The sequence below is a fragment of the Diabrotica undecimpunctata genome, chromosome 4 (genome assembly GCF_040954645.1).
Source record: "Diabrotica undecimpunctata isolate CICGRU chromosome 4, icDiaUnde3, whole genome shotgun sequence".
NCBI lineage: Eukaryota > Metazoa > Arthropoda > Insecta > Coleoptera > Chrysomelidae > Diabrotica > Diabrotica undecimpunctata.
Genome location: NC_092806.1, coordinates 124,297,784 through 124,325,574, shown reverse-complemented (window position 1 = coordinate 124,325,574; position 27,791 = coordinate 124,297,784). Strand labels below are relative to the sequence as shown.

General features: G+C 32.7%; 1 protein-coding gene across 3 annotated transcripts in view; it reads left to right on the top strand.

Moving 5' to 3' along the window:
* Positions 1-27,791, top strand: part of LOC140439959 (tolloid-like protein 1) — a 740,970-nt gene that overhangs the window by 665,856 nt on the left and 47,323 nt on the right. For all 3 annotated transcript variants that reach the window (XM_072530156.1, XM_072530155.1, XM_072530154.1), the window contains 6 exons: positions 3,302-3,509; positions 13,410-13,618; positions 16,005-16,230; positions 19,492-19,688; positions 25,711-25,939; positions 27,081-27,266. In XM_072530156.1, coding sequence (XP_072386257.1) covers positions 3,302-3,509; positions 13,410-13,618; positions 16,005-16,230; positions 19,492-19,688; positions 25,711-25,939; positions 27,081-27,266 — 1,255 coding nt within the window. The remainder of the gene's footprint in view (positions 1-3,301; positions 3,510-13,409; positions 13,619-16,004; positions 16,231-19,491; positions 19,689-25,710; positions 25,940-27,080; positions 27,267-27,791) is intronic.

Genomic DNA, 27,791 nt, shown 5'->3' with positions numbered 1-27,791 from the left:
AGACAATTAATGCACCTTCAGACAATCTTTATTTATTTGTTAACAATAGTAAATGTACAATTATTATAAGCTATAGTAGTTTGCCCATTCTTTTCTACCAATCCATGATTTTGTGTATTATTGACCTGTAGCATTTGGGAACCCGAAGGTCCAGCTTCATTTGTTGTTCTGATATTTTCGATCAACTTCTGGTGGTGACTGGAATCCAGCAGAAGATATGGTTTTAGAAAGCTTGCATTTGAGTAACCCGTTAATTTAATTAACTCTTGTTCAGAAACACTTCGCTTGAACAAGGATACAGCTGAAGATCGATGAGAATGGTTTGTTATTTTATAATTTTCTTGTGTCTATTCCAATTTTTTCAGCTGATTTTTTTGTCCACTTAGATACGATGTTGATTCCAAGTGGACAGTTTTTGAACCAAGATCCATCCAATTTCTTACCAGCCATTTACTGCTTCCAACTTTTGGAATCACCTTCATTTGTTTTGGAAAAAATGCTGTTGTATTCAATTCGGCCCGTAAACTCTCCCATAACATCCAATTCCTTCTACGAAAAGTGAATCTTGCAGTTTACGGACTCATTGCCTCTCCAAGCAAGTTCAAATAAGAACAGGTAAAAAAACTTTTTTTGTGCTCCATGGAGGTTTCCTCGTCGTAGCTTTGGATGATTAATAATAATTCTTCGGTGGATAGTGCTTTTAAACGGAGTTATTTTTTCTTGAACACTTTGAAGCTGCCTCCGCTTGGTATCTCTGGCCAGTCTTGCACATTTGAAAGACATATTTGCGAAAGTTTCGATATTTATGCCGTACTCCGTAAAATATTTTTCTTGTATCATTTTTTCTGTAGTATTCCACATTAACTGTAGAGACGACTCTTTATAAAGACATAATCCTCGAGAATTTTTGCTAGTTCTGTTATGGTAGTACATATTGGGACAAAATTGGGATCAAATAGAGCTTCTGGAAATCGGCGTGTTCAATGGGACATTTTTTAAAACCAATTTTTTTATTTCTTCACCTGACTGGCGTCCAAATCTTGATTTTTGGTCTGGATTCATTATATCTGTTCAAAATTCAATACGCCTCAATAACGTTTGTCAAACTGACAACAACAGAATTACCAGACACCTTCGTGACGGATCTGTCATAATTTTGTCACTTAGAAATCATGGACAGGAAGCAGTTTTGTCAGTAGGAAACGTGGCGTTGCTATGACGTAAATAATCTAGTGAAATGGGCACTTAAACATTTTTTAAAGGTATTAGGTAACTGTTCTGTTGTCGTTCTAGTACATAGAGAGGACAGTCTATTAATATATGTTGCACTATTGGTTCACTATCACACACATAACACATCGGAGAAGGTTCCTTCATTAATATAAAGTCATGGGTTATTTTTGTATGTTCAAGTCGCAATCTGGATATAATCACTTGGTCTCTTCTAGTACAAAGTTTCTATTAGATAGTTCTTATTGTAGAGTTTGAATTATTCCAATTTTTTTGCTATTTTGTTATGATTTTGTATTTAAAATATTGCTTTAAATATGTATGAACACAGGTAGATATGACGTCTGTTAACGGATTCTCAGTTGCATTTTTTGCTAATATGTCAGCTTTATTATTTCCACTTATCTCGCAATGTAAAGGTATCCAAAGGAACTGAAATAATCTTTGATTTATTTGGCATGTTAATAGTTCCGTTTTAATTAAAATCAAGACGGAATATTTGGGGTGCAATTGTTTTAGGGCTCTTAATGCACTCAGGAAATCGCTAATGATTAGAGAGTATCTGATATCACGTGTGTTGACAAATTTTAATGCGTAGAGAATAGAAAGGAGTTCAGTGGAGAATATGGATTTTTGAAAAGGGACTGTTATAGTTATTTATTGTGAAAATCGTCCGTACTCTGTTTGAAGATCTGGATGCAAGGTGAAAATAAGGATGTAATCATTTAAACTATTAATTATCTTAAGTTTGTCTGTTTGAAAATTATAGCTGGTGTGTCACATTTCTTGAATGCAGAAAGATTTGTATTACAAGCAGAGAGAGCAATAGTCCATGGTAGTGGATAGTTAGAGCAATAGTCCATTAAGTGGCTGGAATTATTGTGTCTAAGCTTTGTGACATTGCTTTTATTGATGATAAAGCGGATGATCCAATCTTTTTCCACAATTAAACATCGATGAAAATCTATCTGTAAATGTAGTTTTATAAACAGGACCTCTGGGTTAACTGATACTATTGAGGCATAAATAAGGCTAAGGTATTCTCTCCTTAGTTAAAGGGATGATTCGCCTGATTCAACATACACACTTTGAACTGAAATTGTGTAGTGTGCTCGTAGTGCAATTCTAATTGATGAATTATATACTGGATCTACCAGTTGACTTAACTAAAAAGACACATGGTACCGCGACCCCTCTAAGCTTAAGTACGCCACAATGAAAGTGTTTTTAAAAGAAGACGCAGAACTCTAACTCTTATAGAATAATTCTGTAAAAAATATTATTGAAACCAATAGTTCCTTTAATTTCAAAAAAATCTCAACAACGACACTAACAATGACATTTTTATTTCTAAAAATGATACGAGTCGTTCACCGAGCTTAGGAGTGCTCCTAAAGCCATCATCATCATCATGATCATCATCATCATCATCACGTAGCGCTACAATCCTGGGTGGGTCTTGGCTGACTGTACAACTTTTTTCCAATTTGTTCGGTCTTCTATCAACATACGGTCAAATGGAATGTTCATTTTACGGAGATATTATGCTTAAGTAAAGCCATCGACACTAGTTAATTAAAACAAGGTTAAAGGTGCAATAATTGGCACTAAAACAATCCGAAAAAATCTACCCGGCAAAAAGCCGTACGATATTATTATTATATCATTTAAAATAATGCATAATTTTCAATTTTTTTTAAATATATATCTGTATATTTCGTTTAGCTTTAAAGGAGGGGGGAGCTATTATTAAAATACACTGTAATTACCATTTAACATTTGCTGTCCAGGTAAACTTTTTTAAAAGATAAAAATATAAAAAAGATTGCGAATTCACCTCCGTTCTTTTAAATTCGCTGGTGTGTGTATTTTATTTTTCCGTTATTCGGATCCATTTAATAATTTTAACTATCTTCACGCCTGTCTGAATCCATATCTAATATTTAATTTATATGTGAGTTTCCATTTAATATTATTTCTGCTGACTCATGTGTAAACATGTGTAAAATTCCGTAAAAAATTGTGTTTACTTATACTATCAGGCATTTTTAAAATGTTTTTTTCTTTTTAGCGGAATTTGAAGTCGGCACGCCATTAGCTGGAGGACCTTGTAATTTTTTGGTAAAAGGGGCAGTGAAACACACTGGATCAATCTTAACGCCGACTTACCCTGGCGCCTATCCCAAAGCGCTTCACTGTACTTACCAATTTCTTGGTGCTCCGGGAGAGAGGATCCGATTGGAATTTAGGGATTTTGATTTGTTTTTTGGAGGGCCACAGTAAGTATTTTTAGTGTAAGGAAATTTTTGTATTGAGTTTTTTAGTAAACGGGCACAAATATAACAATGGAACTAGCTAATGAAACAACACACTAAGAGTATATGAACCGGACGCAAGCAAGCCGAAAGAAGAAACAGAAGGATTTTGTGACACTACAATGTTCACTTGAAACATATCCATTAAAGTCACAGTATTAGTTATGGGTAACTTTAACTCAAGAATATTAGTCATGCTATCAATGATTAATACACGATAATTCTAAACAACAAAAACAAATTCAAAAATCGGAAAACTGAAGACGATAAATGATAATTGAAATATTCTGATATAAAATTAACAATAAAACAAAAATAAGAATAGAATGGGATCTAATCAGAGAATTTGAAGCCTCATGTGACCTCAGGAAGTAATAGTCTTACCTCATACATTTCTAGCATTATAAGGGATCAAATAAAGTGTATTCGGTGCATTTACACGGGTTTTGGATTAAGTGAATAAGCAAAGATTTAACGGACCATCTATACAAATTATTATATAGGTTGATATCTTTCAGGGGTACCGACTGCAGAAGGCTAGCTGTTAGTATAAAATTATTATTTTCTTTAATCTCTTGCTGATAATCCCAATGAGCCCTAAGCCATTAAAGTAAATAGTCCGTAAACCTAAAGATTCATTTTTAGTGGTCAGTTGAATCTTTGCTTATCTACTTATTCCAAAACTTTAAACTGTAAATTTACCGATTTGACTATAATTGAAACACATTTGGTGTTTATCAGAGGCAACATAACCGCTGTGCATTACATCCAGGAAGTGATGGACCCAGATGTTCTGTCTTAATAACACACGCTTCCTAACACATTTTTCCAACAAGAAAATGCGCGACTACATAGAGCCAGAATAACATTGGCATAATTTGAAGACAATAAATGCGATTTGGTGGAAATTAGACATTAGAAGTTATTGGAAGATTACTCTGTTTACCTCATCCTCTACACTCTAGTGGCACATCGACACGGGATACAGGTAGACCGTACTGATATAACTCAAGGGTAATTCGTTCATCTCAGTAAGAGTATGCACATACGTACTTCTTATTTCTAAGCGCAGAAGACATCGTGGCGGCCCAACACAATAATAATTTTTGACATTTTTCCAACTGTTGATTTTTTTTTTAATTTTGACCAATTACTTAACTACCCTAAGAGATATGTACACAATTTTTTTTTGAAATAATTCAGTCAGTATATATATATATATATATATATATATATATATATATATATATATATATATATATATATATATATATATATATATATATATATATATAAGTAAACGTTAAATACGTCTGGTTCATTATATATATATATATATATATATATATATATATATATATATATATATATATTTATATATATATATATATATATATATATATATATATATATATATATATATATATATATATATATATATATATATAAGATCTACAGACACTTTTAGATAATGTAGTAAATGCTAGTAAGGAAAGAGGACTAACGCTTAATGCTAATAAAACAAAATTTATGACAATTTCCAAAACACAACAACAAGACATTTTAAACATAAGAGGGGTTCCAATAGAAAAGTAAAAAAATACAGTAAAAAGTAAAAGTAAAAAGTAAAAGTAAAAAGTATTATACATTAGAGACCTTAGTTTGCAACTCAAAATAAGAATATTACGTTCATATGTGTTTTCGGTGCTGCTGTATGAGGTGGAGGCCTGGACCTTAAAGAAAGAGGTGAGCGATCGACTTGATGCATTCGAGATATGAACCTACCGAAGAATATTAAAAATAAGTTGGGTAGACCGAATAACAAATGTTGAGGTCCTCAGAAAGATGACAAAGGAAATGAAAATCATGAATACGATTAGGATAAGAAAGTTACAATATCTCGGCCACGTTATGAGAGGGGATAAATATGTGTTGCTACAAACCATAATGCAAGGAAAAATACAGGGAAAACGAAGTATTGGAAGAAGACGCATCTCCTGGCTCAACAATCTGAGAAAGTGGTATAATTGCAATTCCGTCGACTTATTCAGAGCTGCAATCTCAAAAGTGAAAATAGCTGTGTTGATTACCAACCTCTTTAGAGGAGACGGTACCTAAAGAAGAAGATATAATATATATATATATATATATATATATATATATATATATATATATATATATATATATATATATATATATATATATATAATATATACGGTGTGGAATAAAATTGTTTGTGTCATTATTTTAGCAAATAATAATAAACGTTAAGATACCTTAACTTTTAAATTTAAATGTGCGCTTTTTAAACATAAATTTGATAATACAGGGTGATCCACGCAAGTCTGACATAGTCCATAATCTGTATTTTAAATGAAACACCCTGTATATTTTTATGTTATTAAAAGCTCCTTAAGAAACTGATCTCAACGAACTATATTATATAGGGTTTATTATGAATAATACAAGGTGAAATTTTGAAATTAAGTATAATTTTCTTCAAGACAATTAATTCATAGAATACACGAGGTAATTGATTGGATTACACTAAAATAAATGCTCAACATGTTCTCCACCTTGTTGTTGGCAATAACACAGTCTGCTATAAAACTCGACTCGAACTTTGTTTAAAGTTTTAGGTGAAATATTCCGTATTTCTGTATTTATCCTTTCTTTGAGGTCTTTAATGCTAGTTGTTTGTGTTGCATATACTTTGTTCTTGAGGTAACCCCACAGAAAAAAATCCAGAGGCCTAAGATCTGGCGACCTAGCTGGCCACTCAATAGTACCCCTTCTTCCAATCCATTTATTGAAAAAGATTTCATTTAAGTAATTTCTCACCATTAAAGCATAAGGCGGTGTTGCACCGTCGGGCTAGAACCAGACAGTTTCATGCGGTAGGGTCGGATCTATTGGATTGTGATATAAGTAAGCCAACTGAGGAAGAACATCGTCTCTTAGCATGCTTAAATATTTTTCCGCTGTCAAATTACCATCTACAAATATAGGACCAATAATATGATCTCCTATAATACCTGCCCAAACATTCAACTTTTTAGGATACTGAGTGTGTGTCTCACGCGTCCAATGAGGATTCTCCGCTGACCAATATCTACAGTTTTGTCGGTTTACCTTTCCGTTCAATGTAAATGTTAATTCATCAGAAAAAAGAATTGTGCCAAGAGCTATTTCATTTGTGTTAATTTTACCCATCCTTCTCTCGCAGAAATCCAATCTATGATCTGGATCCTCTTCTGTTATATAGCTCCTGCACAAAAGTCAATTTACGTGGATAAAGTTTTTCTTTATAGGGACACCTTAGGACAGTTGTGTGACATAATTTTGACGTGCAATTTGACGTGAACTTGACGTTGGATTCTCTGTGACACTTAACAAAATATCCACTCTCACCTCATCTACAATGAAGTTTGGTTTTCTTTTTAATGGTTTGACATGTCCAAGTTTTCTGAATTGTGCATAAATTTTAGACACAGTACCTTCTGCAATATTAGGCAACTGAGGATACCTCTGATTAAATCAATTTGCTACTTCAATTCAATTCAATTCATCATTAAAATCTCAATTCGGTGGATCTTAGTTAAATATTTAAGTTTTATTTCTGCAAGAAATTAGCTTTTAATTAGGAATTTATTATTCTACTGTAAAATTTCAACACACCAACAACTGATTGATAACAATCCGCATTATTTTAACTCGGTTACTAAACAGAAATTTTCCCCAATATACTGACACTTAGAGTAAAACTGTATTGTCTGTATTTAGCAAATTTAAAATAATACCATTACACGTGATAAATTATTAATTTCAATATTTCACCTTGTATTAATCACTATAGACCCTACATGATATAGTTCGTTCAAATCAGGTTATTAAGAATCTTTTAAAAAACATAAAAATATACAGGGTGTTTTATTAAAAATAGGAATTATGGACTATCCCAGACTTGCGTGGATTATGTTTAAAAAGCGCACATTTAAATTTAAAAGTTCACGTGTCCCAGAGTTTTTTATTATTTTCTGTAATAAGGACACAAACAATTTTATTCCATAAGTGGTTTCCACACTATATATATATATATATATATATATATATATATATATATATATATATATATATATATTGTTTGAATAAATTTAAATGCAAATTATTAAGTTCTCAAGGAGAACCTGGTTGAGAATTTAAAACTCGAAGTTTCGGCACCCACTTTGAGTCATTATCGAGTTCGGGGTCTTAATCTGCTAACTCCCCTCACTTGTAATTGACCAGTATCCTGTTGTGTAGAAATACAAGAACCGTCAAACGGCACTGAGGTTTCAATCACTCTGCCTACTCCTTAGTGCCGAGCGACATTCGAAGTACATGACTATGGACCGTGGAAGTGATGACGTAGATTTTATTGACATATGTCAGTTTCACTTTCCAAACAAACCTTGTTTAGTGTGGATAATTTGTATTTTTCGTTATTTTTTCATTTTTCTTACAGAATCTTTCCGCTTTTTGCAATATCTAAGTATTCTAATAGTTACTACAACAATTTTACAAGGTTGTGTAAACAATAAAGCATGTTGTTTTATAAAAATAGAATAAAATGCATGTATCAATAAAGTAAGGTTAGAATGTCTTTAATTTAAACTTTTAAACTATATTTCATAGAAATAGAACACTGAATTATGATGGTATTATCTTAAAAACACTATACTTAAAAGAAAAAGCAGCAGAGGAAGCAAAATGTTAACTTTATAGAAATTAAAAAGTCTTGAGATTGGACATTTCAACTTTTGTTTGGAAAGTAATTGACAGTTGTGACGTCACACTTCCACGGTCCATTGTGTTGTGGTGGACATGTATTTCAGGTCAGCTTTTTTCTTTTCTTTACATTTTTCCTTTAGGTCTGTACAAAACCATAAAGTTCTTTGCCTTGACAATGATTTATTTTTATGTATATTTCTTTCACCAATAACTTTCCTTGGGCGGGGCTAAAATATTAGACTTAATTTTTGCCCAGCTTTATTCGACTTCATTAATTTCTGTGATATATGTTTTTTGCTTTTTCCGGTTATTCTTTTTTAAAATAGATATCTTATATATAATAGAAGGTCTACGTTTTCATTTCTGATATTTTCATTTTATTGCTGTTTTATTCCTAGGACTATATTATTGCCAACACGGACGTTAAAATCACCCTTAATGATTATAGATTCATCATTTGAGGTCTCGTTTATTACAGTCTGAAGGTGTTCGTAGAAGCTTTCCCTTGTGGTGGTATCTCTGTTGTTTTCTGATGCATATATTGCCATCACATTCAGAAATTTGACATCAAGTTTAAATAAAACGAACTTTAAAGTAAACTAAAAGCTAGAATCTACAATGCACAGAAAGAAAAAGGAGTTAAAGAGGAAATATATAAAGTAGAAGCGTTGAAGAAACCTGAGATAGCTAAGAGATTCGAGGAAAGTCTCGAAAGCAAGCTGGAACGCTACACGGATGTTATAGTTGAAAATATTAACAACTTTTGGAGGCAGTGTAGAGCCATATTGGAAGAAGTGGCAACTGAAGTTATCGGTAAGCAAAAACGTAAAAAATTAAAGTCAGACTGGTACGATGAGGAATGCGCACAAGCAACGCAAAGAAAAAATCAGGCATATAAAAGACTCCAAGGGCGAAGAACGAGACAAGCAGAGGAAGAGTATGGCAGCTGAGACGAGAATAAAAACGAATACTTAAAAAAAAGAAGCAAGAGCATATAGAGAGCCAACTAAAAGAACTAGAGAACTATAAGGCACAAGCAGAAACGCGAAAGTTCTACAAGAGGATTAACCAAAACAGAAAATAGTTGAAACCTAGATTATCAATCGTTAGAAATAAAACAGGGGAGATCATTGGTGATCAGAACCAGATACTAGAAAGATGGACAGAAAACTTCAAGGAAAGGCTAAATATAAGATGTGAGATAGGGCTCCACGAATCAGAAATCCAACTCGAGGACATTGACGACGAAAGAGAGAAAGATAAGATCCCAACAGAGGCAGAAGTCATCCAAGCTATACAAAAATTGAAAAAAAATAAAGCTCCTGGGGCAGATGGCATTCCTTCAGAACTTTTAAAGCATGGCAAAAAAACCTGACATACTGTATATGTAGACTGGTAGAACTGATCTAGAAGCAAATAAAGTTGACAGAAAACTGGAATGTAGGTATAATTGTACTTATCCACAAGAAAGAAGATCAAACAATATGTGACAACTACAGAGGAATAACCCTCCTAAACGAAACCCACATCAGTGTCGGTTTCGTAAAGAAAGATCAACAACCGATCAAATATTCCTTCTAAGGCAAGCTCTGGAAAAAACATATGAGTATGGCATTGATACTCATCACCTGTTTGTTGATTTTAGATGTGCCTATGATAGTGTTGAAAGAAACGCACTGTACAAGGCCATGATAGAATTTAGCATACCAGTACATTTAGTAAAATTGTTGAAAGCGACCCTCTCAAGACTCGAGTGTAAAGTACAGAACGGAGTACAGAACGGAGTTTATTGCAAGAAGAAAGGCGGAAATGGTCGAATCATTCAAGGCGCTTGATGCAGCAACAAAAAGAATGGGACTAGAGGTTAACACTAGTAAGACGAAGTATATGAAAGTATACAAGCAGCACAAAAGGAGTAAGAGAGTTTATATACCTAGGCTCTCAAATTAATCGGAATAATGCAGTAGGTGCAGAAATTAACAGACGGATATATCTGGAAAATAGGGCCTATTATGTTTAACAACAAGCCTAGTTACAAAAAGAACGAAACTAGTGATATACACAACTCTTATCAAGCCCATCCTACGCGTCAGAAACATAAACGATGACAAAGAGCGATGAAGAACGTTTAAGATGCATTGAACGTAAAATTCTCCGGCATATCTATGGAGGAGTACAGGAGGGCGGATTATAGCGTAGACGCTATAATTTCGAACTTTACCGCCTGATATTATTAGGTCCATCAAAATAAACCGGCTGCAGTGGTTGGATCACATAGAGAGAGAATGAGATGGAGTCGCCAAAACATATTTATAACAAAAGAATAGATGGAGAGAGAAGGAGAGGCAGACCCAGAGCACGATTTAAGGATCAGGTGAAGGAAGACTTGAGAATGTTGGGAGTACGAAACTGGAAAGCCAAGGCAAAGAATAGGAGAGAATGGAGACTTATCCTTGAGAAGGCCAAGACCCACCATGGGTTGTGGATCCAATGATGATGATGATATTATTGCCAACACGGACGTTAAAATCACCCTTAATGATTATATATTCATCATTTGGGGTCTCGTTTATTACAGTCTGAAGGTGTTCGTAGAAGCTTTCCCTTGTGCTGGTATCTCTGTTTTTCTGTGATGCATATATTGCTATTACATTCAGAAATTTGACATCTAGTTTAACTTTTACACTTACTATTCTTTCAGAGGTATATATAGATTCTTGTACTTAGTCAAAAATTTTCTGTTTACTAACAGGGCGACACCTTGTTTGGCTCTAATTTCTTTCACAACATCACTGTAAATCATCAGATAGTCATCTAGAACAATTTGACCATTTCCTTTTTTCTTTGTCACTTGTAGTGCACATAGTCAATATTTTTTTTACAAGCTCTTTTCTAATTTCCTGCTCTCTTGTGTTAAGAGACTTTATGTTCCAAGTTACGATGCAAAGTATATTTCTTGTTTTCTATAAATTCATTGTCCTCTTTCTTGCGTTAATTGTCGTAATAAAATCATTCCTGTTCCGAAACATACTCCTTTTTCGATGAGCTGTATGGTTTTAAAGTCTATCAGTAGGTTGCTAACCTGGCTTTAGACTCCCTCCTCCTTTATCTCGAATTGGAACCGGCAATAGTTCTGTCGAGATACTCGATTCGCCAACAAAACTACAGGCGGAGTTAAAGGGCAGAGCAAAAAGAATGTTATTGCAGCAATAATTTTGACATTTATTAAGTAAATTCTATCAAAACATGAACAATGGTAAAAATAAACTAACGGGTTAAAAAGCTTTCCGTTAAAGCTAAGACACCAAATTTTTAGAGATAGTTTATATTTTTTTACACAGAACTAATCATTGAATATTTATCAACATAGTTTTGGACACAGTACTATCAAAATAATGTATTACTAGCCAAATAATCCCATTTAATAATAACAATAATATGCAGGTACAGCTGCGTTCACTGAATACTTATACATTAATTTTTACATTGTAAAACTGTGAAATCACAGTGTCGTACGGATTTGCTAAATGTCAATGTGCTTGTCAATAATTTCGCGCGTATTGAAAAATAAAATAAAAAGTTATTAAACACGTCCAAAATGACTAGAATGTATTTGACTGATGCATAAAAAACAAGAGCAATTGCCAAACTCAAACAAGGTTGTTCATTAAGGCAAATTGTTGCAGATTTAAACGTGAACCATACGTGCATATGGAAAATCAAACAAATATGGAATCATTTTTATTTTATAGCACGATTGGGTAGATCAAAGAGCAACAAGATTAGGTATTAGTAGATTATGTCAGAGAAGCTCCTTTTGCCACAGCTAGAAAAGCTAGCGAAGATACATCGTTTCCGGGCAGGATTAGCACTGAAACTAGAAGAATTATAGCAAATAAATAATTGATAAATTGTACATGCAAGAAAACCTTTTTTTACTGAGGATCACAAGAGGAGACGAGTTGCATTTTGTAACGAATTGATACACTGCTAAGACAACTATTGTTCTAACGTTGCATTTTTTGATGAAAAAGTATTTCAATCATATAGCAATGGTCGAATAAGAGTTTATAAGCAAAGAAATCATATGTTTGATGAACGGTATACTTATCATTTAAGAAATAGTGGAAATTCTCGGTCAAAGTATGGGAATGTATAAGTACTTAAGGTCCAGGAATTTGTTCTCATATAGAAAAAAATTATCAGGATTATATTACAAACGCATTTTTGGGAACATATTGTTGCCATCAGTGATCTTAGATTATAAATAACAACCTCAACTGAAAACATGACAATTACTTGGTACATACGAGTAGAATTGTTTGGCAATGATTGGAAGAAACGTATGTTTATGTTCTTCCGTGTCCTTCTCGGAGTCCAGACCTTAATACCATCGAAAATGTGTTGGCAAAGTTGAAAAAGAAATTAAACGAAAGAAACTTTGGGCCACCGAAGAGAATTGAACTATGGGGTGCAATGGATCAGGCTTAGGAGGAGCTTGTTGCAATATAACATGAGGAGATCTATGAACAGAAGATTACAAAGTTATATTGATAATAATGGGGCTTCCACCAAATAATAATTTTGTTACTGTTTATCATTTTATTGTTTATCTATTTAATATAAAATAGATTTAAAATAAAATGGATATTTTTAACCCAGATTTCCTTACCTTCTTTATTAAGAACATCATCTATTTTGTTCGAAAAAAAAGTTTAGACTTTTGATTTTTTAATTTTAATCAACCTATTCCGGGCTCGTCATTGGTAATTAAAGTCACTTTGACGTAAAATGTGCGTTTAAACGAGGTAAAATTCAAAAAATAGGCTACTAGATATATAAGGGTGTAAACTATTTAATGATTTTTTTTTATTTAAACACATCAACCGCGCAGGGATATTAGTGAAAATCTATTTTATATTTTATATCTATTTAATAATCGTAGCCATACCTTCGTTAAACTACCCAAAATTTATTAATTTACATTATAAAAAGAAAATAGTTGAGAGGGTGGACTTTAGGTGCGCATACTATATTATATCAATATAAAAGACAATATTTTATTTGTGTATTACACGTTTGCTTTTTTTGCAGTTGTCCATTTGACTACGTGAAAGTGTACGATGGGCCAGATAATAGTTCAGCTGTGATTGGAACCTATTGTGGACAACAACGTAATCTAGTCATTTATTCGTCTGAATCCTCTCTTCTCATTGCATTCGTCACCCTCCCACGCACTGCCAATACTCAGAACCGAGGTTTTAAAGGAATTTTTGAGTTTTCAAACTCATTTACAAAATTAGGTAAGATATTTATTGTCTTATTGATGCATGCTGTTTGAAAAAATAAGTTATCTCCTAATCAAAGCTAGTATCTCGAAGGAAATATTAAAATGCATGATATATCATCTTTCATAACTATAAACAAACGTCGCGAATAATTATCATCTATTCTTTTCTACTGATTATCATCTTTTAATGTTAGTGCTAATAATATAAGTTAGTTTAATAATTTCGTTTCGCACCAAATGCTCATTCCTTTGTTTGACATTTCATGGAGGAGGACACTAAATAAGGTATCTCTCTTCAGTCCGGAGCCCCGAAGGAAATGTAGTGGTCATCTTTATGTCGTGTGTTGTCCGTCTGCAAAGATCACTGTCTCTGGTTATTTGTTTTAACCCAAGCACAGGTCTTTTGCATATTCCAATAATTTGGTCAATCCATCTTGTTGAGGATCTGCTTCTAGATCTTCGACCTTCTACGTTTCCTTGAATAATAAGTCTTTTCATGTTTTCTGCGTCTGCTCTTATAACATTTTAGTATTTTAATTGTTGAAGTTTTAGTGACCTTTAACTTATTTAAAATTAAATTATTTGTTCTGTGGTCGTAACATTTTTCTCTAACAGAACATTTCAGTGGCGTCTATGTTTCTTCTTTTCGCTTGTCGTTGGGTCCAATATTCACATCTGAATATTTAGCCAGGAGTTTTGTCTTCTTCCTATGGACCTTTTCCTGCTATTTTCCCTTGCATAATTATTGCAAGCAGTTCATATCTTTCGCCTCTTGTAATGTGTCCCAAGTATTGCAATTTTCGTTTTTTGATCGTAAATATGACTTCGTTTTCTTTATTCATTCTTCTTAAGACCTCGACATTTGTGACTCTCTCGGTCCATGATATTCTCAGGATTTTGCGATACATCCACAGTTGAAATGCCTCTAATTTTTTGGTATCAATCTTTTTCAACGTCCATGACTCCATTCCGTAGAACAGCACAGAAAGTACGTAACATCTCATCACGCGAAGTTTCATTTCAAGGCTCAAATCTCTTCCGCAGAACACTCTCTTCATTTTAGTGAATATGGATCTGGCTTTTTCTATTCTTATTTTGATTTCTGCTGAGCTATCGTTGTCTTCATTTATAAAAGTGCCTAATATTTGTATTTGCTAACTCGATCGATAATTTCATTGTGTAAATATAAATTTTGGACATTTTCCTTCGGACATCTTCGCTGCAGTCTGCTATCTTATTCACCAATGTCTGTAGCTCTTCAAGTGTTTCTGCGATCAGAACGGTGTCGTCGGCAAATCTCAGATTGTTTAATCTAACACCATTTATTTTAATACCTACGGATTGCTCTATTTATTGAGAGTATTCTATTCATTTCGTCTTCGGAATAGAGATTAAACAGGGTTGGTGACAGTATACACCCTTGTCTCACACCTCGCTTTATTTCAATTTCTTCAGTGGTATTATTCTCTACTCTCACTACTGCTTTCTGATTGTAGTACATATTTGCTATTAGTCGGATGTCTCGTTTATCTAAATTCTTTTCTGTCAGGAGTCTGATTAGGTGATCATGCCGCACTTTATCAAAGGCCTTGTTGTAATCTATGAAACACATGAATACATTTTGATTTATGTCAAGACATCTTTGAGACATAACGTTCAGTGCAAACAACGCCTCTCTTGTTCCAAGTCCATTTCGGAATCCAAACTGGGTATTATTGATGTCCATTTCCAGTTTTCTGTGTACTCTAGAGTGTATAATTTTCAGGAATATTTTCAGTATATGGCTCATCAGACTGATTGTACGGTAATCACTACATTGTTTGGCATTTATCTTTTTTGGTATAATAACAAAGGTGGATAAAAGTCATTCTTGTGGTATTTTTCCTGATGTATAAATGCTATTGAAAAGTTCAACTAAAATGTGAATCGAGTCTTTTTCTATCAGTTTAAGGATTTCCGTTGGTATTTCATCTGGACCTGGGGTTTTACCATTTTTCATTCTTTTTAGTGCGTAAAGTCAATACATGCCTTAAATGTAGTTAGTTGCAGGGTTTATTTTCTGAATTTCCCACTCTGGCGTTATGAAATGAGCCTAGAATATAGTAGAGACGTGTAAAAAAATGTAACAATTGTAAAATTTACTGAAGTTTCTAAGTGAGAATATGAAATACAATAATTAACAGTTTGTACATAACTTTTCTAGGGAGGACGGTGCCCTGTAGCCCTCATCAGTCGCCAAGGTCTATAATAGTCACTATATATTCACTTTCTAAGAACCAAGGAATGTACGCAGTGTAAACAAAATTTACAATAACAGTACTTATCATTTAACTCTATAACTTTACCAACCAAAACAAAAACAAAATAATATTGCATATTAACGAAAATAATTTTTTTAGATTTCATAAAAAACGATGGGGAACACATCCGAGGTACTGAGTGTGATCAAAAAATTCTAAGTAAGAAAGAATCCAGCGGCGTTGTCGTCAGTCCGAATTACCCGTTTCCTTACATGCCTAAACTAGTCTGCAGATATTTCATCTACGGCATGCAAGATTCGCAGCATCTCGAAAGAGTGCGTTTGGATTTTGTTATGTTTGAAGTACCTAAAGGACCGAAAGGAGAGTAAGTATAAAATATGTTTTTTGATAAATATTTATTTACTTAAATTTCCAGGGTATATACGATAATTTTCCTTAGTCAAAAATGCGGATTTTTTATTAGCGCCTTTTTAATGAGTTATTTCCTATGCCACTGGATTTAGCGTTGCTTTAAAGAGCTATGACAACAATTTCATTAGCATAATATTTACTAGTAATTAACTTATAACAAATTTTAAAACTCACTAAAACTCACTAATTATCGTACTAGAATAATGCAAAGAAAACCTGTCCGATATAGAACCAGAAGAAACGAATTAAGCTTCGTTCAGGATTTCTTTCGAGATATTAATTTTACAACTCGCAATTATAAACAAAGCAGTTGATAAAGCTGAGAGTAAACTGTATACAAAAACTGGGAAAAAGAAGAAAAATTGAAGAACCATTTGTCGAAAGAAATAAAGACAAAAAAGAAAGTTACATAACAGTACATGAAGATAAAAAGTCATGTAAATGCAAATTCAATTGCGCTGAAAAAATTTCGTATACTAGGCAAAAAGACATTAACACACAATACTGGCTATAAGTTAATTTAATAAAAATGCAACTTTTTAACTTCACTGACTATACCTCCAAATATAAGTTTAGCTTAGTGTATATGTACTTCATATACACTAAGCTAAATTGTCCTAAGTGACAATATAATCAAAAATCGACTAATCTGGAAAGAATAAATCAAAATTATGACTGTCAAATAAATTCTATTCTCCGACATAATATATAAAATAAAAGATAAAGAGTTTCTTAAATTACCGAGAGTTATACAATGAAAAAAAAAAACAAAAACTGGATTTACTCAAAACCTAACTTTTGCAGATAGGACCTTTCACTTTAGGACGGCAGTATTGTTCTCATCGAAATTCAGCTTGCTCGTGTGATTTTTTATATTTCAATATATAGCTATAATATTATAACTCCCCGTGCGTGACAAGCTTTACTCATAGTACTTTTTAGAATTTTTTAAATACCGACTTGCGAAATGCTTTTTATGAGCTTCCACTTATGAACGATTAAATTTATTTATCCAGTTAAATGTATGTTATGTTCACTATTGTGGCAACTAAGAGTTACGTTAAAATATTATGTTATATAGCATGTAAAGTTAATAACGTAAGTAAGTTATTTTCATTAAATTTTGATGTTATTTTAAACACTTTTTATGTAGTGGTGGATTAATATTAAAATTATGTAAAAAATGAAAAATTTCCTAATTATCTGTTGACATAGTGTAGTTTTTACTGACTAGTGGCTTAGTGGGTCTTAAAATTTAAAGTTATCAGAATTTCGTTATTAAGAAATATATTTTAATGAAATTGTTATCATAGCTTTTTTAAGCTACATTAAATTTAATGGTGTTGGCGTAATAGGTACGTTAAAAATATTGCGTTTAACGATAAAATAATATTTAACTTGAGATGAATTGAACAGGGCTGTAGGCCTGCTTCAAGCTGTTATACGACAAACTGACGTGTAAGCATATGTCACCTAAACTGTTAAGGCGGCGTTTTCGAGATACTGGAAACGGCTGAGCAACATCCAAGTGTTACAACTGTAGCTCAAAATATATTATTAGTTTTTACCTGCTAGGCGATAACCTGCAATAAACACATCAAGTAACTATAAGTCAAAATACTTTAAGAACTGGTATTCACGAACTCAATATTAATATTCGAAGACCACTCAAATGCCAACCTCTTTTCAGAGAAAATCGCTGCGAGATTAGAGTTGTGTCGCTCGAATATGTTTTCTTCTTTTTCTATTTACAATATCAGCCATCCCAATGGAACAGTGCAGAGTGGATCAACTACAGGGTTTTTAAGCACTTTCTGTTTTTAAATTTAAATAAATCAAAGTTTGTGTAAGATATCATCGAATATTTTTATTCGTTTGGAAGACCTCTTGATACCATTATGTATGGAAATAATATCGTTCAATGATAACTCTAAATTCGAATGAATTTGATCTATGGCATGGATTATGTTGGCTTTGAGCCACGCCATCATATATGGCTTATTCATATAGATTTCAAACTTAGAACTAAGAAAGGGTCTAATGGAGTCAAATCGCACGATCTCTGTGGTCTATTCACTCACCTCTACGTGAGATGACCATGCCCTCAAATTGCTTGTGCAGAATTTTTATTGTGATATGAGATGTCTGGCATGAAGCGCCGTCCTGTTGGTGACGTAGTTCTCAAAGATATGGACCGATGACGCCTCCGTCCAAAAAACATACAACGGTGACATTTTCAGGATGGATTAAACGTTTGTGGATCTTATGTTGGTTGATATCGTGCTAAATTCGACAATTATGTTCGTTGACGTATCCACTCATTCAAATAATAATATGAGGTTTATCGCTAATGATGATTTTCAAAGAAAATTAGGGTTAGTTTCCAGTTGCTCTAGAGCTCATTTAGCAAACACACGTCGTTTGTCTATGGTCATTTACCTTCAGCTTCTAAAGGGTTACCAAAACCACACAGTGGGTTGTTGGCTAGTTATTGGTGAACTCTAAAATCAGTTGGCAGCCCCAGTTATATATTGGATGGTTTCTTGGACTGAATTGATTTCATTCGGCATATCGGCATTTTTAATTTTGGAGGACATGGGAGTCGTTAATAATATATTTGAGGTAGCTGATATTTTTTGCTGAGAGTAGCTGATCCTAAATGGCAAGTAGAAAACTAGTTTTTGGGAAGCATTTTTGTTGGTTTGAACAAATAACTGACTTAATTGGGATGCCGCCATGCATTCTTATGCGAATTTTTAAAGCATAAAGTAAATTTTAAAAATGTCAAAGATATGTCTTAATTTTCTCCTGAGAAGATCTTAAGCCTCTTGGTGTTCTAATTTCTCAACAGCAGTTATTATAATTATTATTTTTTTTTATTAGTTTTAACTAATATTAAATAAGCTTAATCACAAATCTAAATTTAAATCAAATTTCCTTCATCTGTTACATATTATACTAATTATAGTTAATTTTGTATATACACAGTTTTAGGTCTTTCAACTAATTTAAACTCTAATATATATCATTAAGTGAAAAAATATTAATTTAAACTACATAAAAAGTCAAAATTGGCCTTAGAAACTTACATTTAATTTAAAGAAATTAGTTTGAAAATGTGGTGAAATACACTTTTAAGCTCATCCAGAAGTTCAAAATAGATATAAATGCAAGTAAAAATTTCATTAGTTTAATAAAACATTATGTTTTTTAGTTGTTCAGACGGATATCTGAAGATCTACCTAAAAGGACAGGAAACAACAGATTCCTATGACAAATTCGACTACGAAATGTGCGGAGAAAACAGCAAGCCTACGGTTGTTGTTTCTGATGGCCCTAGACTGGTAATGGTCTTCAGTAGTGGAGAGCTTATGGGTCGGGGTTTTAAAGCCAACTATACTTTTGAGACTGGTAACTTTTTTATCTATGTATTCATAAACTCATATACGTCATAAGTAAAATCATTTGTTACAGCTAAGTATGACATTAAATATCATTTACACTTAAGTTACCAAACCGTTTTTAAAAATACCCAATAATTTTAAATAGTATTTAATATAATATATGACTGTTATCACTTACATCCATAATATTTGTTTGTTTCTAGAAATTTTCCGTTTCCATTATATGTTTTAATTTTTTTTTATTTATTTATGTAGAAGTTCACCTAATCATGTGATTAACCAGCAGTTCATACTTAAACTAATCTGCTACTTTACTCTCTTGGGTATTCCCAATAAGTCATCTAAGAATCATTATTAATTCATCAGAAATAATTATTGTTGCACATTTCACTTTCGTAGCTAAGTTTACTGCTGGAATTAAAACTGACATTTAGACGAATCACTATCACACAATTTCAAAATGTTTGGTACGTTTGAGCCTACAGACAAGGTCTTGATTGTCCAATAGTTCTAACACTTCCCTGTTTATATGGTTATGAAGTCAGTTTTCGTGACCATTGGTAATCTTCTTTGTAACTATTAGTTGTTACTATACGAAGTTTCCAATGTACAGTTAAGTCCATGGTTCTTTACCCGTGCCTCATCATTTAAAGCATACTAAATAAGTCGGACATTTACTCCAAGCAAAACAGCAAGTGACAGAAAGTGGCTACTGCTCCGATCACGGATTATATTATAAAATTCGACGTTATCAAATAAATAGAATGTAAAAATGTTAGTTTTGCTTTAAAATTTTGGTGCAGTATTACAGCTACATTTAAAGTAGCTTAACCTTTTATGGCGGCTTTATGAAATATTTGGAATAAACAGATAATATGTAAACGGTCTTTTGATTTTGACATATTTTAATAGATTTTGTAGTAAAACAAAATATTGCTGCTGTATTTTGTCTTCATCATGTTGTTTCCATTTTGGAAACATTAGCGTATAAGGTATAATGTATTTTCTAAAAATAAAATACTTAACTGTTTAAAAAAAGGTTTATTATTAGTACAAATGTCTAAAATAAGTAAAAATAAGATAAAATATAAAACAATTAGTTATTCGGTGTATAAAATTGGTCGAAACATTCATTTTTATGAAGTTGTTTTTCACACTTACTGCACTGAAATCTAGTATTTTTATAGCACACCATACAACGCCCTTGGTTAGTGCCTTCGAGACTGTGATTTCTCCCGTCAAATTTTATGTCGCTTAGAACAGGGGCAGATGGACCGCCTTTTCTTTTTCTTTGACCTGATCCTGCTTTTGCAAGTGCTAGGGTAACGTTTCTGCGAAAAATCAAGGTGTGTTATATTTGTTCCTGCTATACATATTAAAAAAAAAGCTAAAAGCTGCTACAACCGCCAAATTCAGTGCTAGGTCAACACCACCCATTCCAATGTTATATTGTTTTATCAAATTTGGCTAAGTTACATCTTTTTAATGTTTAGACTTTACTCTTCTGGTTGTATTTTAAACAGGGGTTACTACAAAATGATTACTTGCGACTATTACAGGAGTATTGTCGTTCCATTTGACACAAATATCATCTGATTGGTAACATAGGTCCCTCGATCTTATTTTTTGATGGTTGACGATGAAACTAAAGGACATTTGTTGATCCTATTTTCTCGAACTGTACCACAAGCTCGTTTACCTTTTTTGTAATAAAGGGAGTAGCTGGTGAAAAAATTATCAAAATATACTGTTTGTATTTTGCAGAATTTCTAAAATATTATTTACAACTCTAGTTCCTAAGGGAGTTTGAGCATTTCCTGATTTTTCGCCGTAAATATCAAAGTTATATGGATATCCATCATTTTCACAGAGCGTCCATAGTTTGAATCCGAACCTAATTGGTTTATTTTTTATAAACATTTTAGCTGAGTGATGGCCATGACATGGAACCATTGATTCATCAACGCTTACATATTTATGAAAGACTACAAACTGCTGAATATTAATTTTTTAATTTTTCGAAAAGTAGTAAAACTTTAGCTACTTTTGAGTTAACTAAAATAGAGTTGTTACAAACGTGAAAATATCTTTTTATTGTTCTGAATTTTTCACGGCTCATTGTTTTCGCAAAGGTTGGAGCCTGCATCTCATCCGTCGTTGACCAGTAGTCAATTTCGCCGGGTAGATTATGATATCCGCTAATCAAGCAGCAAGCCAATAAACTAAGGAATATCTTCATTAGAAATTGTAAAATTATGAAAATTTTGATCCCTTCGAGCGTAAGTTTCTCTTTGATTACATATAAAACTAATAATTTCTTTAGTAAAAAACAAAGAATATTTCAAACTCCTTTTTACCCATATGCTCGGCTCCTACTTTACGTGGATCTTGGGCTTCTTGCTGGATTTCCACTTTTTTAGATTTCCTCCATTTTTGTGATGCTTGACTTCTAACTGATTCTCCTTTGTCATCTGATTCGGCATCACCATCATGAATTTCTACTTCTCCAGGAACCTCTATTAGCATATCCACCACGTCCAAAATCTGGTCCTCAAGAGTGTCCTCGTCACTGTCAATATCTTAGTCTTCTGAAGTGGAAGCACATCTTCCATATCTTTCAAAGCATCCCGTAATAGTCTGTGTCGGCGTACGGATTTCCTAAAACAATGAAATATCTAAGAAACATGGTTCAAGAGAACGGTACATGTAAAATAAGACTTAATCTTCTTAGTCTGTTTCCGTCTTATTTTACATAATATTTTGCTTTTTTTCTAAAAAGCCTTCGGTGCTCTTAGTAAAAAATATGAAAATATATGTATCAAAAGAAACTAAACTATTTTTATTTTTAGTTATGTATTTACTTCAAGAAAGAAGATAGACTTACTAATCTTACTTACTACTAAAGAATAACTAATCGTTATTGCCCTTGAAAATTTACGATCTAATAGAAACCACATTATAATTTATTAGGGTATATTCGGTACTCGATGATGCCAACCTTCCCATTTTGGGACATGGCTAATTCAGACAATTTATTTTTCAAAAAGTAATGATAGAATTCAAGCGCAATATAAACTATTTACTAACCTCCTTAGTCCCAGCGTCATCTACACGCGACATAAAACATGCCTTGTTTAGGAATTTTTTTGGAATATCAGTTTAGGTTGGCAGCCTTGGGGAGTAGTTTACTGGAAAGCCAATAGGTAGCATCACCTGCTAGAGTGAGTTTTTAGTTCATTCATTCGCATTTGACGACTGTGAAGGGGAAGTAAAAATGGCGGACTGTCCCGACCGGCCAATTCCATGTTCAAGTTTCTATAAGTATTTTTTCTGTTTTTTACATAGCATAAAATACGCATTCAATGATTGAACACTTATCTTGAAGACTTGTTCTTTTCATCTGTAAATAGACAATTATCCTTCCGTCCATATTTTTTAAGCTGTTACCAAGGTTATGTCGTCTGACGGAGACATTGGGATTTTAGATTTATTTTTTTACTGTTTGGATTTGAATACTAAAATATACAATCAGAATTTTTTCTTTCAGTCTATGACATCCTGGTAACATTTTAAAGTGGATACTAATAAAAACTATTAGGCCGATTAATTTTTTATGATATAAAAATTTATATATGCTATTCTAAACCTGGAATACTTTTTGTAAACCAAGTTTACAGTTGGAAATGATAAACTAAATATAAATGGATGGTGTGGAAGATGTAAAATAGTTTTTTTCAGCAAGGTTGATAATGTCTATTATGAGATATCCTCACAGTAGGATGTATTTGACTCGAAAACCCAAAGCAGAGTGTGTAAGTAACCTCATGCGAAGGGATAAATATTTTTGTATACGAAAGTATCTGAAGGTTGTGTAACGTAACGGATGAAGAAAAGAATACCAACAAGTTTTGAAAAGTCGAACCACTAATCACGTCAGTTAAAACAGGTTGTTTACTAAATCCAAAGTCTCAAGTAGTAGCTATAGACGAACAAATGATTTCTTTCTGGGAACATTGTCCAGCTAGACAAGTAATCAAAATAAAGCCCAATCCATGTGGGTTGAAAAATTTTGCGTAGCTGCTTCCGATAGACTACCACCGGATTTTTTCTTTTACCAGGGAAAAGGTGACCCTATAGTTTATGACGAACGTTTTAAACTTCTAGATGTTGGTGGTAAGGCTGTGTTGAAGCTTTTGTGTACGTTTTCTCCTGGAGTTTTAGTTTATACGGATAGATATTTTTATTCTGAACATCCTTTAGATTTATTGCATTCAGAAAGAGAAGCTACAGGTACTGGCACTTTAACACAAATAAGAATACGCAAGAACTCCAAGTTAAGAAGTGATACTGATTTGAAAATAGAAGTTAGGGCAGCAATTTATGAGAGACGGGAAGTGTCTGTTGTAAAATGGTTTGATAATAAAGCCGTAATTTTGATTTCAAATAGAAAGGGCTCACAACCTGTCGATTAGGAAGATGGTGTAAAATACAAAAAAGATTCATTGAAGTCGACAGGCATCTGGCAGTTAAGGTTTACAATGCCAATAATGGGAGGCATTTACTTTTTAGATCAAATGATAAGTTATTACAGGGTTTCTGCGCGAACTAGGAAATGTACAGTCAGAGTACATCATGCATATGTTTGACTTTGCAATTTCAGCATCATGGATCGAATACCTACGAGATCAGTGACTTTTTGGAACCCACAGAAAAGATATTATGGATCTCTTCGGTTTTAAAGAACAGTATGTATATTTCCTGGCCCATGATCATCAGGAAAGCTCGGAGGATAGTGATCCAGATTATGAGTGTTCCTTGCCCTCTCCTCAGAAGCAACCCAGGGTATCCCACCCTCCAGACTTGCTCCGTAAAAAGCACACTTTGCATTTACCAGAAATCTCAACCCCAGCCAAAAAAAAATAGATGCCAAATGCCAGGTTGTTTAACCAACTCATCCAGAATTAGGTGTTCTACATGCCAGGTGTTACTCTGCATCCAAGAAAACAGAAACTGCTTTAAGCTATACCATGAACTATGACCACCAACTAAGTAAGAATCTATGTTCTACATGCCAGGTGTTCCTCTGCCTCCAAGAAAACCGAAACAGCATCAATGTTGTGAATGAACTGACACCAGTGCATTATCTACCAGTTATTTTTTATCATATTTTATTACTTAATAATGTTACGTACCTATTTATTTCCGATGTATTCATAAAAAATCATGGCTATGTTACTCATAAAGCACAAATTGCTTTTCAGAATTTTTGATTATCTTGAAACCCAATATCGCTTATAGGAGACATTGGATTTTAAAGATGGCTGCCATGAAAAAAAAAATTATTATTTTTTTTTCTTATTATGATGCCTAATGTAACATAAAACACACCGAAATATAGAAATTAAAAGACAACAAATTTTCTGGGACTGAGGAGGATAAGGTAGTCAATTGGCTACGTTACTTGAATATTGAAAATAATATATTGAAAAATGATAGCAATAGAATAATTTTTGCGGACTTAATGACAAAAACCGTAAAACGAATTAAAAAATTAAATTTTTGTGTTTTTACTTTTTTTTTAACAAATGAACCCAAATATAAGTAAATTTTTTTGATAAACTAGCAAGCCCCTTACCTTTACAAAACATATATGTAGTGCGATTTACAAAAATAAATGCATAAACAATCCTAAAAAAATGTTTAATAGCTGTTACCAAAATGGGCAGTTAAAAGGTTAATAAATTCTTGTAATATCTTTAGTAATTAATAAATAAATAAACAATTTTTTTAAAAAATTTAATTAAATATACAATAATATTTACAGTTTGTTGATGTAATAGGTAACAGTCAAATTATTTAAACAATGAAACATTATTTAGCTTAAGTAATACTGTTAGAAGATTATCCTACTTTCTTATATGACAAATTTCAAAGAAATCTTTCAAAATCAAATGTGATTTATGTGATATATTAATCATAACAATAAAAATTAATTTCTGAATAAATTTGAGCTCTATTTTATTTTACAGAATATAGAATTCCGGGTACAGCGGCGCCGGATGGTTCCTGTTCTTTCACGTATTTAAGCACAAGCAAGAAAAAGGGAGAATTTAATTCACCGAGGTATCCTTCGAATTATCCAAGTGATACAAATTGCACCTATCTCTTTCTCGCCACAAATAACGAGCAAGTCACGTTAGTCTTCGACAATTTTAAAGTACGTGCCGACAGTGTTAATGCAACTATTGGTTCCTATGGGTAAGTATTTTAGTATAAAAAAAATATGTTTCTTTCGGTGTTTAGCTGTTTCACGCCTACCGGTAGGTATTAATAAATAAGCGTTTTCAAACCGGCGGATGCTACTACTCATTTATCATTCGATTAGTTCTACTCGCTTGCTCTAATTCAATAAATAATAATAAAGTATTTAATTATAAAATATTCCATAATTAGGAAATATTTGCTTGTGTGCTATTCTAAAGAGTTAGCAGGGACCATCGAAAATACACAGTTCTTAAATACATATATGTTTGGACAAAATTACCAAATACCCAAAATTACTAAATGCAAAATTTTGTTAATGGCAGAGTATCTAAGATGAACAAATACTTAAACTAAAGCTGATAGAAATAAAATCTCATGTATATTTTAATTAAAATGACGACAAATGATTTGAAAATGATAACGAACTGTATTGCTGGGCCCTCTCAAGGATAGCCCAAACCAAATTATCCATGTTTCACTTCGGAATAAGATTGTAATTTTCATTTTTTTCTTGATAATAACTTAACAAATCATTATAACTGGGTCAGGTTCACATTTCAAAAGACTAATAATATATTGTTTTAATACCAAAAGTTTTTAAATACGAAATTTATGACATATAGTTTCTGCTGACTCTACAGGATCGCGTAAGAGGTTTAATGAATGTTTATTCACGTATGGTGTGGATATTTATTTCTCTCATTATTTTGCGATATTATCTCAAATATTTAAAAAAAAAATCCGTTTGCAATACTTCACAGGACAAAACTTTTAAACATAGAGTCAGAATATTTAAAAATAATGAAAATAAGCGAAATAGATGACCAAATAATATCTTAAAAATGACAACGGCTCATGTACATCATAGGAAGTAGTACATCGCAAGTTTCGAAAAATAAACTGTCAGCAGCTCCCATATATCATAAGATTTGCATACCAAATGAGGATAATCGCCAGTTTATTACTCTTTCTTATACTTCATAAATTTATAGATCACCGCGCAAACATTCTGACCATTTTTTATAAAAAAAATTTCATTTCGACACTATCATCCTAAAAAAGTAATATTAATATTTAAAAAGTATAAACTTTATTTCTAATTTATTAACTTATAAACGTTTCTTTGTTTTTTTAGAACTACACTTTGTCAAGAGGACTGGATAGAAATTTTTAACGTGTATCGTGATGGAACGGAAACGAAAATTGGCAGGTACTGTCAAATGTCAGCGCCTGGTCCTATAGAATCTCCTAGAGGCGCCACAGGATTAAAACTCGTTCTTCATTCGGATTCCGAAGGCGTATATAGTGGTTTCAAAGCAAGGTATATAATTAAGTCTTCTAATTTAATTAGAGTCTAAGTTAATCTTTAATTTTCGTTGCACGTCGATAATGGCGTTACTACTTCGACACAGTACAGTAAACTACTTGGAAATTCCCTAACAGTCGACAATTAACTTCTGGATTTTTGATCAGATGTCGGTATTGCGTCTATATCAAAGCCATTTTAGTGTTGCTTCTACTACGACAGGAAAGATTGTTTTCACGTTCAGAGCGTTTGTAAATAGCCGCTCCGTCGATTCCTTTTGGGATGAAATACGTATAAGCGGATATACAGACGCGCTGTACGTGAAATTAAATCTTAACTGTTCCTTTTTACCTCGGTTTACTCTTTATGAGTACTAGAAACCAATTCGCTAAGGATTTTTGCTTAGTTGAGGTGATATGTTGTGGAATGCAATTTTACATTCTCCATTTCTCTAATTACATCTTTATCAACGTCTGTTTTGCCTTGCAATTCTTAGAAGGAACAGATTAGAGCAGAAATCTGAATTTGGTTTCGACAATT